The sequence below is a fragment of the Schistocerca gregaria genome, chromosome 1 (genome assembly GCF_023897955.1).
Source record: "Schistocerca gregaria isolate iqSchGreg1 chromosome 1, iqSchGreg1.2, whole genome shotgun sequence".
NCBI lineage: Eukaryota > Metazoa > Arthropoda > Insecta > Orthoptera > Acrididae > Schistocerca > Schistocerca gregaria.
This window is the reverse complement of record NC_064920.1, coordinates 581263339-581277607: the sequence shown is the minus strand read 5'-3', so window position 1 is coordinate 581277607 and position 14269 is coordinate 581263339. Positions and strand designations below refer to the sequence as shown.

Sequence of the window (14269 nt, the reverse complement as noted above, 5' to 3'; positions counted from 1 at the left end):
TGTTTCTACAATAAGTCTACTATATCTCTTTTACTGTGCTAAAACTCACTAAGAGTTTCTTAGGAATGTGCTTGAGGAAGGTAAAGTTTCATTTCAAAATTTATTTCATTTTTTTCACTACTTATATCAGAAATGCATTAGGTATTTTTTAGTGATTGAGCGAAAGTGATAAATTTATAAAAATTTATTTCAGATGCTGGATGTCCAGAAAGAAGTTGAAGCGGCGCTGGGACAAACTGTTGATGGTGGTGCTGAATCAGAAGATGAATTGGAAGCTGAACTTGCTCAGCTGCTGCAGTTAGACCAGTCAGGGTCAGAGCAGGCATCTCCTCCGCATGTCACAAAGGGGAACCTGAGTCTTTCATTTGAACCAGAAATCAGTGATGATGAAGATATTGAATCTAAAGACCACGAAAAACTGGAGTCAAGATTGAAGAACTTGACATTGTCTGGTATGTATAGACAGTTATTATTTTAATTGTTTTTAAATTTATTTGTAAGACTGTCAATGAACTTTCAGATTCTTCCCCCAATCAACATATAACATTATAGCTTGTCAGAATTTCCCCTTAAAGCTGCCTTGACTCAGAACCCAGTGCTCATGTTCTTGCAGCAGTTGTTATCACTAGTCTGTAAACACAGTAGTTATAATGGTTTTAATATATCCATTCTTTTGACAGGAGGTCTTTGGAATGATGGCCATTTACTATTGTGAGAAAATAAAACACCTGCAGCCATCCTTATGATTTTATTTATTTTGTTGCAACCAGTTTCAGCCTTTCAATATGCCATCTTCAGGCTGTGGTTGATGCGGGAGTAGTTGATACAATCCCTATATATATTGCACCATTGGCCAGCATAACGGGATACACAGATAATCTGAAAACTTAGGTGTCAGCACTGTAACAGTCAACCATCAAGTACATTCCAAGTCCCACCGTACATAGAGATTAAAAGTGAATGTAGCTGTACTAGTGCAAAATTGCCTCCGTGATCTCTATTATTAGGGAAGCAAGCTTGCCTGTCCCTAGGAGTATTGAGTCATACTTTAGAACAACACAGGCAATGCAATATCGTATTTATCTGCCAATACCATGCAAGTGACTTTCAATTAAGATGTCTCCCCTTTGCGGGAATATACATAATGGATATACGAGTACAGGTTGTAGACACTTGGTTGATAACATGTAGAAGTTTGAGTCTGGTCGTGGGTTATACTCAGAGAGCCTAATATAAGGTGACTGCTTGTGATAAGTGGGTAATCTGGGTTTGCGTCCCGGTCCAGCACAAATTTTAATTGTTGTCATTCCATTATACAGCTGATGGTACTCCATATTCGCAGCTGCGAATACATTTCATGAATTACCAGCATATCATTTCTCTCTGTGTAGTCTAATCTTGGGCAATCAGCCGTAAGCATATTCCCATTTGCTAAAAGCACATATAACAGCTATCAATATTTTCCCATTGTAGATTATTTACATTCCAAATACATCTTTTCTTCCTGCACAGGTCATATCAGTATAAGTTCTCTTCCTTCTTATGACAGGACATGTCAAGTAAAATAATGGTTCTCTCCTTCCAATATGTAGCAAATCATCAATAGTGAATATTCCTTCTAGAATGATCTCAGTGTATCATATCTCAGTCATACGGTATGTGTAACTAAACAGGTTTCAAATAAAAGTTCCCTCTGTTTGTACAATCACATAAGACATCAAATATCAGTTTTATATACAAAATAAGTAATGTAAATCAGTAGTGTTCTAACAATTTCTGCTAGTGCACATTTCAAATGATGTTGTTGTGGTCTTCAGTCCTGAGACTGGTTTGATGCATCTCTCCATGCTACTCTATCCTGTGCAAGCTTCATCTCCCAGTGCCTACTGCAACCTACATCCTTCTGTATCTGTTTAGTGTATTCATCTCTTGGTCTCCCTCTACGATTTTTACCGTCCACGCTGCCCTCCAATACTAAACTGGTGATCTCTTGATGTCTCAGAACATATCCTACCAACTGATCCCTTCTTCTAGTCAAGTTGTGCCACAAACTCCTCTTCTCCCCAATCCTATTCAATACCTCCTCATTAGTTACGTGATCTACCCATCTAATCTTCAGCATTATTCTGTAGCACCACATTTCGAAAGCTTCTATTCTCTTCTTGTCCAAACTATTTATCGTCCATGTTTCACTTCCATACATGGCTACACTCCATACAAATACTTTCAGAAAAGACTTCCTGACACTTAAACCTATACTCAATGTTAACAAATATCTCTTTTTCAGAAACGCTTTCCTTGCCATTGCCAGTCTACATTTTATATCCTCTCTACTTCGACCATCATCAGTTATTTTGCTCCCCAAGCAGCGAAACTCCTATACTACGTTAAGCGTCTCATTTCCTAATCTAATACCCTCAGCATCACCCGACTTAATTCGACTACATTCCATTATCCTCTTTTTGCTTTTGTTGATGTTCATCTTATATCCTCCTCTCAAGACACTATCCATTCCATTCATCTGCTCTTACAAGTCCTTTGCTGTCTCTGACAGAATTACAATGTCATCGGTGAACCTCAATGTTTTTATTTCTTCTCCATGAATTTTAATACCTATTTCGAACTTTTCTTTTGTTTCCTTTACTGCTTGCTCAATATACAGATTGAATAACAGCGGGGAGAGACTACAACCCTGTCTCACTCCACCACTGCTTCCCTTTCATGTCCCTCGACTCTTATAACTACCATCTGGTTTCTGTACAAATTGTAAATAGCCTTTCGCTCCCTATATTTTACCCCTGCCACCTTCAGAATTTGAAAGAGAGTATTCCAGTCAACATTGTCAAAAGCTTTATCTAAGTCGACAAATGCTAGAAACGTAGGTTTGCCCTTCCTTAATCTAGCTTCTAAGATAAGTCGTAGGGTCAGTATTGCCTCACGTGTTCCAACATTTCTACGGAATCCAAACTGATCTTCCCCGATGTCGGATTCTATTAGTTTTTCCATTCGTCTGTAAAGAATTCGTGTTAGTATTTTGCAGCTGTGACTTATAAAACTGATAGTTCGTTAATTTGCACATCTGTCGACACCTGCTTTCTTTGGGATTGGAATTATTATATTCTTGTTGAAGTCGGAGGGTATTTCGCCTGTTTCATACATCTTGCTCACCAGATGGTAGAGTTTTGTCAGGACTGGCTTTTCCAAGGGTGTCAGTAGTTCTAATGGAATGTTGTCTACTCCCGGAATGGATAGTGTCTTGAAAGTAGGATATAACATGAACATCAACAAAAGCAAAACACGGATAATGGAATGAAGTCGAATTAAATCGGGTGATGCTGAGGAAATTAGATTAGGAAATGAGTTGCTTAAAGTAGTAAATGAGTTTTGATATTTGGGGAGCAAAATAACTGATGATGGTCGAAATAGAGAGGCTATAAAATGTAGACTGGCAATGGCAAGGAAAGCATTTCTGAAGAAGAGAAATTTGGTAACATCAAGTATAGATTTAAGTGGCAGGAAGTCCTTTCTGAAAGTATTTGTATGGAGTGTATCTATGTTTGAGAGTGAAGCATGGAGGATAAATAGTTTGGACAAGAAGAGAAGAGAATCTTTCTAAATGTGGTGCTACAGAAGAATGCTGAAGATCAGATGGGTAGATCACATAACTAATGTGAGGAGGCATTGAATAGAATTGGGGAGAAGAGAGATTTGTGGCACGACTTGACTAGGAGAAGGGATTCCTTGGTAGGACATATTCTCAGGCATCAAGGAATCACCAATTTAGTATTGGAGGGCAGCGTGGAGGGTAAAAATTGTAGAGGGAGACCAAGAGATGAATGCACTAAGCAGATTCAGAAGGATTTAGGTTGCAGTAGGTACTGGGAGATGAAGCAGCTTGCACAGGATAGAGTAGCATGGAGTGCTGCATCAAACTCTCTGGACTGGAGACCACAACAACACCACTTGCACTTCCTTATAACCTTTCTTCCGCAAGGAACTTTTAACTAATTTCCAATGATCATTGTGATTTTGGTTTCTCCTGAATTGATTGCAAATGTTCCTAATATCTTTCTCATCTTTCACTCCCTTCACATACACAATTTTGAAATTTGTTTCTCAGTTTATATTTCCATGTTAAGCACCATACTCCACTGGTTACTTAGAATCAGAAATAACATTCTCTTTTCCTTTAGTATACTCCACCGTGTAACCAAACTGTTTTAGACAAACTGCCCACCTGTAGATATTGTGATTATTTTGATTTGATTTGATTTCTCTTTGACACGGAAGCTAAAACAGCTTTGGTCTAACCTGCCACTGCCCGGACCAAAACCGAGTTTATTGTGTGGTATCACTCCTTGTATATCTAGCAAAGCCAGCCAATGCCCTTAAATAGTGCAAGAGGTCCCTTTATTTATTTATTTATTTATTACATATAGTTTCTTCAGGTCTACTTGTCCCGAAGGTTCTGTATCTTTTGCTCTCGAGTGCCATGCGTTCAAAGATTAGGTGTGATGCAGTTTCTTCACCCTCATCACAGGTCCTACATTTATGGTCTTCTGTTATACCCATTGCGTGTAGGTGTTTTTTTAAATTCACATGGCCAGTCATCAGTCCAGTCATGAGTTTGATCTCCTTCCTGTTCAATCCCAGGATTACAGAGCTTCTTTTAAATCATGGCTTGGGCATCATTACCTTACCATGCTTTTGTTTATGGACGGTGGTCCAATATCCTACGTACTGTTTCCTAAGCCAGTTTCGTAGTTCTAGTTTGATCACAGCCTTGGTGATTGTCAGGAAAGGTTACGGTCCAATAAATGGAGTCGTTGCCCCCATCCTGGCCAGTCTGTCAGCTTGTTCGTTGCCACAGATCCCTAAATGACCAGGCACCCACACTAGGTTTTCTCTATTGCTCCCCCCTAGCTCCAGCAGAGCCCTGTGGCATGCTGCAGCAGTCTTAGATCTCGTTGCAGGAGCTGCCAGTGATTTCAGGGCTGCCCAGCTGTCTGAATAGATGCAGATGCTATGGTCCTTGTAGCACCTACGCAGTTTCTCCTCCACACATGCCCTGATTGCAGTAATTTCGGCTTGGAATATGGAGGCCAGTTTTCCTAGAGAGATAATGCCCTCCAGTCTTGGCTGAACTGTTTTTTCCCCACTGCTCCCTGCTTCCCATTATTATATTGTAAGGCTTGTTGAAGCAGTTGGGAGTTGTTATGTAGTCACGCGGCATTTCCCCTGCCATTCCTATATTTACCTCACTCACTATCTAGTGTGTGATTCTGGATATCCCACTGAGATCTAGTTTTTACCAGTTTTAAGTCTGTATGCCTCAACTGCTGCCTCCATCTTGACCCAAAGGATTAGTGGAGGCGTGTCCAGCATGGCTTCCATCGCAGCAGTTGGTGTGCTGCTAATACCACCTGTTATGGCTAAGCAGGCCAGTCTCTGCACCTTAGCAAACTCCTTAACTGCAGCTCGCTGTTCTACCTTCTTCCCCCACACTGCAGCCCCGAGGGAAATCCTAGGTCTAACCACTGTGGTGTGTATCCAGTGCATACCTCTGGGGCCTAGTTCTAACCACGAGCTCTTCTGGTACTCACTAGAGTACTTTTTGCCTTGGAGCAGATGCTCTTAATGTGAGGGATCCATATTAGTTTTCCATCTAAGGTTACCTCTAGACATTTCACTAGCCCTTTCTCAGGTAGAATTTCATTGAAGAGCTTAAGAATCCAACTTGAGTGTTGGATGTGCCTCTTCGTGAATGGCATCACAAGAGGCTTCTTAGGATTAACCCTTAGATCCTCTTTAATGCACCAGTCTTGCCCAATGTCCAGACCTCCTTGTGCAATATTTCTATCTTTTTCAGTAAATTTGCCAAGTATTATTATGTCAAGGTCATCTGCGTATCATTGGCAGAAGCATTGTCTGGAATTTAATTCCTCAATGAGTTCCTTCACCACTAGGTTCCACAATAAAGGGGACAGAACTACTACTTGTGGGCAACCTCTAGTGGTGTTAATTACCATCTCTTCGTTCATCATGGTAGCCCATACCTTCCTTCCACTAAGCATGTCCCTGGTCCACCTACATGTAGCAGTCCCTAGGTCATGCACCTATGCTGCCCTTACCATTGAATTGAAGGTCGTGTTACTGAAGGCCCCCTCGATGTCCAGGAAGATTCAGAGGGCTATTTCTTGGAAGTGAAGTACTATTATCGCTGACTGTGCCGCTAAAGCGGAGTTATTGAACGCAGTTTTCCGAAATTCCTTCACCAGGGAAGACGAATGGAATATTCCAGAATTTGAAACACGAACATCTGCTAGCATGAGTTTCTTAGAAGTAGATACCTTAGGGGTTGCGAAGCAACTCAAATCGCTTGATACGGGCAAGTCTTCAGGTCCAGATTGTATACCGATTAGGTTCCTTTCAGATTACGCTGATACTATAGCTCCCTACTTAGCACTCATATACAACCGCTCGCTCACCGATAGATCTGTACCTACAGATTGGAAAATTGCGCAGGTCGCACCAGTGTTCAAGAAGGGTAGTAGGAGTAATCCATTTAACTACAGACCTATATCATTGACGTCGGTTTGCAGTAGGGTTTTGGAGCATATACTGTATTCAAACATTATGAATCACCTCGAAGGGAATGATCTATTGACACGTAATCAGCATGGCTTCAGAAAACATCGCTCTTGTGCAACGCAGCTAGCTCTTTATTCGCACGAAGTAATGGCCGCTATCGACAGGGGATCTCAAGTTGATTCCGTATTTCTAGATTTCCGGAAAGCTTTTGACACCGTTCCTCACAAGCGACTTCTAATCAAGCTGCGGAGCTATGGGGTATCGTCTCAGTTGTGCGACTGGATTCGTGACTTCCTGTCAGGAAGGTCGCAGTTCGTAGTAATAGACGGCAAATCATCGTGTAAAACTGAAGTGATATCAGGTGTTCCCCAGGGAAGCGTCCTGGGACCTCTACTGTTCCTGATCTATATAAATGACCTGGGTGACAATCTGAGCAGTTCTCTTAGGTTGTTCGCAGATGATGCTGTAATTTACCGTCTAGTAAGGTCATCCGAAGACCAGTATCAGCTGCAAAGCGATTTAGAAAAGATTGCTGTATGGTGTGTCAGGTGGCAGTTGACGCTAAATAACGAAAAGTGTGAGATGATCCACATGAGTTCCAAAAGAAATCCGTTGGAATTAGATTACTCGATAAATAGTACAATTCTCAAGGCTGTCAATTCAACTAAGTACCTGGGTGTTAAAATTACGAACAACTTCAGTTGGAAGGACCACATAGATAATATTGTCGGGAAGGCGAGCCAAAGGTTGCGTTTCATTGGCAGGACACTTAGAAGATGCAACAAGTCCACTAAAGAGACAGCTTACACTACACTCGTTCGTCCTCTGTTAGAATATTGCTGCGCGGTGTGGGATCCTTACCAGGTGGGATTGACGGAGGACATCGAGAGGGTGCAAAGAAGGGCAGCTCGTTTTGTATTATCGCGTTATAGGGGAGAGAGTGTGGCAGATATGATACACGAGTTGGGATGGAAGTCATTACAGCATAGACGTTTTTCGTCGCGGCGAGAGCTTTTTACGAAATTTCAGTCACCAACTTTCTCTTCCGAATGCGAAAATATTTTGTTGAGCCCAACCTACATAGGTAGGAATGATCATCAAAATAAAATAAGAGAAATCAGAGCTCGAACAGAAAGGTTTAGGTGTTCGTTTTTCCCGCTCGCTGTTCGGGAGTGGAATAGTAGAGAGATAGTATGATTGTGGTTCGATGAACCCTCTGCCAAGCACTTAAATGTGAATTGCAGAGTAGTCATGTAGATGTAGATGTAGATGAAGTGCTTTCTCCACCTTCCTGACAAGTTGATGGAAAACTGTCTCGCATGATTTACCTGGTGATATCCGTGTTGGTTTGAATTTAGAGGGGCTTTAATTAGCATTCTCTCCCCGAAACATACACTAACCAGTTTTTCCAATGTTTTGAGAATGGAGGAGGACAGACTGATTGGTCTCATATCCTGGGCCTTGATATGATCAATTCTCCCTGGATTTGGAATGAAGACAACCTTCACTGTGTTCAAAGCATTGGGAATGATTCCTATTGCTAGGCTAACACTGAATAACCTGCATAAGACTCTTATGAGATTCTCTCCTGCCTGTTGCAGGAGAGCTGGAAAGATTCCATCTGGGCCAGGTGACTTGAACGGTTGGAATGTTCCCACCAACCATTGGATTTAATTGAAGTCCACATAATCTTTGGCTGACTCCCAGTCCTCTCTTCGAGTGCCTGAGAACCATTGTCTCTCCAGGATCACATTCTGGTCTGTGTTGTCCGGCAGAGCATATTGAGGAAAGTGAGTTTTGAGGAGCAGTTACAGTGTCTCATGTACTATCTTTGTATATTACCCATTCTCCTTCCTCAACATACCTCCTGGATTGGTTGGTACTCCAATGAGGATTCTGTGAAGTCTGGCATGAGCAGCTGTGCTCTCAACTTCCTCACAAAGTGACTTCCAGGAACCCTCCTTTGCTTTTCTGATTGCAAGGTTGTAGTTGACAAGGGCCCCATGATATTTTGCCTATTGTCCTTTACGTCTCGCAATATTAAACAGTCTCCGTACCTGTTTTCTTGTCATTTCCAAGTTGTTATTCCACCAAGGCACACTCGTATTTGTGCACTTCTTGGTGATTGTTCAGTTGTCTTGATGTGAAGTCAATATGGCAGAGGTAACAGCCTCTGCTACTTCCTCAAATTCCACTGGATTTTTTTATTGAGAGTTTCATTTCCAATAAGCCTAAATCAAGGTCCCTCTCATATGTCTCCCAGTCTGTTTTCCTGGAATTCCTATAGGTCATGGTCTGTCTGATTCCCATTTCAACCTTGAATTTAATGTTCATGTGGTTCGATGAGGATTGCTGCAACGCCACATGCCATTGTTTGACATAGCTGCCCATCGTCATGGAACCAAAGGTTATGTCAATTACTTCTTCCCTTTTGCTATTTCTGAATATAGGTTCATTGCCCCTGTTCAGGACCTCCAAGTTGTTAGCTAAAAGAAATTCAAGAAGGTACTCACATCTACTGTTGGTGTCCTTGCTGCCCCACACTTACCTCCAGTGCCACTGGGGCCTGATATGCCCCCTTTATATAAGTAGGGTTCTTGTATCATGGCCATGTCCACTTGCTGCCTCCCCAGGCAGTGGCTCAGGGCAGCAGAAGCCCTTTACTGTGCTTCAGATTAATCTGCAGCACCTTTAATCTCGGTCTTGCTGCTATCATTGTCTTCGAGGTCTTTGATACACCTGACAGTGACCTGCGAAAACCCTAAAAACAATTTTAGGTCCTGCTGTCACATCACCTTCAGGGACTTCTCTCTGACCTCCACAACCACGATTCGTCCTTCCGGCACAACCTCCTGGTTTATAACTCTCCAGTCTTCTCCCGAGACTTTTGGGTTCTGGGCCGCTATTTTCTGGAACAGAGTCTTAGGGAAGACATCCTTAAGGATCTTTGGTACCCATATTGATACCTTTGCGAACTTAAGTAGCTCTGCTGCCATCTTGACCAGCAGCTTCGCATCTTCCCACAGGGATATCATGGGCACCTTGTCCTTAAGACCTTCCAACGTGTGCACCCCCTGACTGAAAAAAATGCAGGCACCATGATCTAGTTGGACGCTCCTGAAGTTGGGTACTGGACCAGTGTGTCCCCCCAATCCCCCAGTCCTTTCAAAGAGGGCCATCTGTACAAGTTCCTCCTGCTGTGAGGTGATGGCTACCAATGGGTAGCCATTCTGGATAACTGCTATCTTAAAAACCAAGACTGCAGTACTATAGGTCTTTTTCCCTAATTCTTGCCTCGTTATTTTCTGGGCTCGCTTATCCAGCGAGAAGGGAGTCTTAGATTCCTCCCTTATCCTCTGGCTGCCTGTATTCGACATTGTGGGGGTGTGCATATCCCCTTCAAGCTGAGACAGTTTTCTCTTGGGAGGCTTAGGTTCAAGCCCCTTTAATTCCCTCCACTTGTCTGTAGGAAGCCATTCTTTCCCTTCCTTTTTTCCTGTTACCTGTGTAGTTACCTCCTCTGGACCCCAGAAAAGGCTTTAAGCTTGATCTGGTCCAACTTCTCGGTTACAGTTCCCACTTCTGGGTCAGGTCTAGACCCTTGGTATCCCTGAGGCTCCGTTTGCGACACATCTTCGCATGTGCCACGCAGCCCTCAGCACAGATTGCATCACACCTTGGGTTGGGAAAGGGAATTGGTTAAGAACTAGGAGTGGATAGAGAAGATGGGACGTTGTGGAACACTCTTAGTCTGATCCATTAACTGAGGCCTTTCCGGCAGTAGGTCCTGTACCTTCGGCATAGCCCTAAGCTTCATTCGGATATATTACTATCCTTTTCTGTGATGATGTCATTCTTCTCATGTTTCTGTAATGTTCTGCTGAATGATGACCTGGAACCCCATTTTCTACCTCTTCCTGAAACAGTTGGGCACCCAAGCCTGAATCACTGCTATCATCATTAAACAGAATGTCAAAGAAAGATCTGGTTTCTGTAGAATTTCATTCTTACCAAGTTGTTCTTTATCTCATCAAAGGCAATTGGTATTCCCCCACTCCATTCCTACATATTATTCTTTTTCAACAGATTGTTTAAGCAAGGCACACTTTAAGCTTGAGTTATGATTTACTTTCTGTAAAATCCTACAAGAGTGAAGAATGATTTTGGCTCCCCCTTACACTTAGGCTTAGGAAATTTTGCAGTGGCTCGAATTTTCTCATTGTCTGGCAAAATTCCCTTCTCTGTTATCCCCCGTCTCAGTTTCTCCCCAATTTCCCTTTAAGTTCTCGTATGATCTTTCCAGTGTTATAGTTTGCGCTGTTTAAGAAGGTGGCTCTATTTTCAGCTGTTCTGTGCATTCCCCACCATTAACTTCCAACAGCCAGTAAGATTCATTCTCTTTCCGAGCGGCTAGCTGCGAGTTACAAACTAGACCGTGAGAATATCTCTCCTGCATGCTGTACTGTTGCCGTATTTCATGACAGTGCAGTTTGTTTCACAGAGCAACTGAATTATTCATTCAGAAGCCAGTGTTACTTTCTTGTAGCAGTATAGCTGTGAATACGTCTCTGTAAACATTTAGTGTGATTTCCAAATGAATATATTAAGTGACGCAAATAAACATGAAGTTCCTCACAAGCAACTTAAATTAATTTAGTGCCAATGGAGTATTGACTTAGTTGTGCAATTGGATTCACGATTTCCTGTGAGAAAGGTTATAGTATGTAGTAATTGATGGAAAATCGAGTAAAACAGAAGTGATACCTGGCGCTTGCAAGAAAATGTTATAGATGCTTCTCTGTTCCTGATCTAATAAATGAGCTAGGAGACAAACTGAGCAGCCCTCTTAGACTGTCTGCAGATGACGCTGTGATTTACGATCTTATAAAGTCATCAGATGACTAAAAAAAATTACAAAGAGACTTGGACAAGATGTCTGCATGGTGAGAAAAGTGGCAGACTCTAAAGAATGAAAAGAATGAAATCAACCAATGAGTACTGAAAGGAATCCACTAAATTTCAGTTTAAAGGATAAAACACACAAATCTAAAGGCTGTAAAATCAAGTAAATACTTAGGGATTACAATGACAAATGTCTTAAATTGCAACAATCACTTGGCTAACACTGTGTGATAAGCAAACCACGGACTGCAATTTATTGGCGGAACACTTAGAAAATGCAAGAAGTCTATTAAAGAGACTACTTACATCACACCTATCCACCCTCTTCTGGATTATTGGTATCTGGTGTGGGATCCAAAGTTGATAGGATTGATCAAAAAGCTTAAAAGAAGGGCAGCTGGTTTTGTATTATCATGAAATAGGGAAGAGACTGCCATGCATATGCTACATGAATTGAGCTGGCAATCATAGAAAAAGGTGTTTTTCTTTCTGGCAGGATCTGAAATATCAGTCACCAACTTTCCCCTCGGAGTGTGGAAATAATTTGTTGGAACACACCTACATAGGGAGGAATGTTCATCACAGTAAAATAAGAGAAATTAGAGCTTGCATGGAAGGAGTAAAGTGTTCCCCACTTACTGTTCAAGAGTGGAACAATAGAGAAATAGCTTGAAGCTGGTTCAGTGAGCACACTGCCAGGCACTTAATTGTGAATTGCAAAGGAATCTTGTAGATGAAGATGTAGATGCTTCACAAGCAGTTGAGGAGATTTATGTCCTGCGTTTATAGCTTTTTCAACTGTGAATCTGAAAGCGATACTTCTATTTTCGACATTTTGAAGACTCTAGAACAAACTGCAGAAGCACATGTCGGCAAGAGAACTGTACAGATAGTAGAAAAGAAAAGTGTTGGAGCTGTAGAAACCTCAGTAAAATTTGTTTTCATGTTGCCTGGAAAGCTTTGAAATCGCAAGAAACCTGTAATACAAATAGATGATTTAGACAATGATATTTTAAAATGCTCCATTTTTTTAAATGTATATAAGACGGGAATACTCAGCATTACAAAAGCTTGTTGCAGTCATGCCTAAACAAAGTGGTTTCAAAGGTAGTGCTTCATCAGTGCAAAGAATTTTAAAAAACATTGGTTTCAAATATATTAAGAAGAGAGTTTTTAATTGAAAGAAGTGGTACAGCAGCAGCAAAAACCACATCCCTTATAAAGGTGCACGATACAAGAGGAGGAGGTAGTTCTATAGTATATTACATTGATGAAGTGTGGGTGAATCGAAATCATTCCACATATACCTCCTGGAAAATAAGTGATGGTACTGGCGGTTTTAAAGTTTCCATAGGAAAAGTTTCTCAGATACTTATTCTGCTTACTGGATCTTCTTCTGATTTTATTCCTGACAGTAAACTTGTATTTTCCTATAAGAAAAACAGTAGTGACTATACTGACTACCATTCGGAAATGACTGCTGGCACTGTCAAGAAGTGGTTCACTGAACAGTTCTTGCCATATCTTGCTTCCAAGTCAGTCATTTAAATTACCATAGCAGTTATCATTCAGCTGTTACAGAGAAATGACCAAATATGAGCACCAGGAAAGAGGGGATATTGTGCTCTTGCTGCAAAATAAAAATATTACACACAATATAAGCCAGACTAGTGCTGAACTGCAGCAGCTCATTAATTTATAAAAGTCATGTGACAGAATGTACAAATTTTACTTTCTCGCATGAGAAGTGGTCTCACAGTTCTGCGTTCACCCACATATCACTGTCAGCATAATCCAATAGAATTAAATTGCATACAAGTTACAAGCTATGTGAGGAAAAAAACAAAACTTTCAAGAAAGCAGACACCGAAATGTTGCACATGAAGCAATAGACAGCGTCCCCTTCAACCTAGGCACACTGTGTGCAGCACGCTGAAAAGTTTCAGAAATAAGACTTTGACAGGGATGCGATGTGTACTTGGATAGCAAATGGTATTACGAAGTAAAATAATGACCTATCTTGGTTATTCACCAAAAACTCCAATATTTTGATATGTAAACCCCTGTCATTTTCAAGACATGAACTGGACAGCGCCAAAAAATGAAAGCGACGGTTACCTGTCGAAATATCAGTGGTTTTCGACATTATCGGTCAGCATTCCATTGAGTTATCCACAGAAGATGGTTAATTGTTAGCTTGTTCAATGGATCATAAAGGTGTTCTCCCACTACAATATTCAACGAATTTGTTTACAATCATAATGTGTATTGACAGTGAGAAATATGACAATATACTGTCAATTTTTATGATAGTCTTTTGCACTGGTCTTTGCCACCAGTAATTCTTTTTTAATGCCTAGTGATTTACATTGAACTGCAGTGAAACTCACTCTCATAGGTGCATTACATGCATTACACACATCAAAAAAATTGTATGGATCAGAAACAGTTGACAAGCAAATCTAATGATTTTTGTTTGACTGTGAAGTTTATTTTGTTATGTATTACATTTTTTATTTATAATATTGGCCAAATCACAATAAATGCCAATTAGTGCAACCTTTTACGATGAGCTTGTCAGTAGGCAAGTGTCAGTTTTGAGAAAAACTGCACTCTAAGCTGCATCAGTTGTTCTTGCCTTCTGACGTCACTCAGACGATTGCCATGGAGCAGTGGGCACAACCTCAACATGTGAAGTAAGATTGTTGCTCGCAGCAACATAGTTCAGCGACACAGACTTCGTTTGCCCACTCTCTGGTGCCACTTATGCACAAAC

General features: G+C 41.2%; 1 protein-coding gene across 1 annotated transcript in view; it reads left to right on the top strand.

Moving 5' to 3' along the window:
• LOC126357140 (charged multivesicular body protein 7) overlaps positions 1-14269 on the top strand; it is a 215638-nt gene that overhangs the window by 177033 nt on the left and 24336 nt on the right. Inside the window, exon 6 of the mRNA XM_050007427.1 lies at positions 194-452. Within this exon, the coding sequence (XP_049863384.1) occupies positions 194-452 (259 nt within the window). The remainder of the gene's footprint in view (positions 1-193; positions 453-14269) is intronic.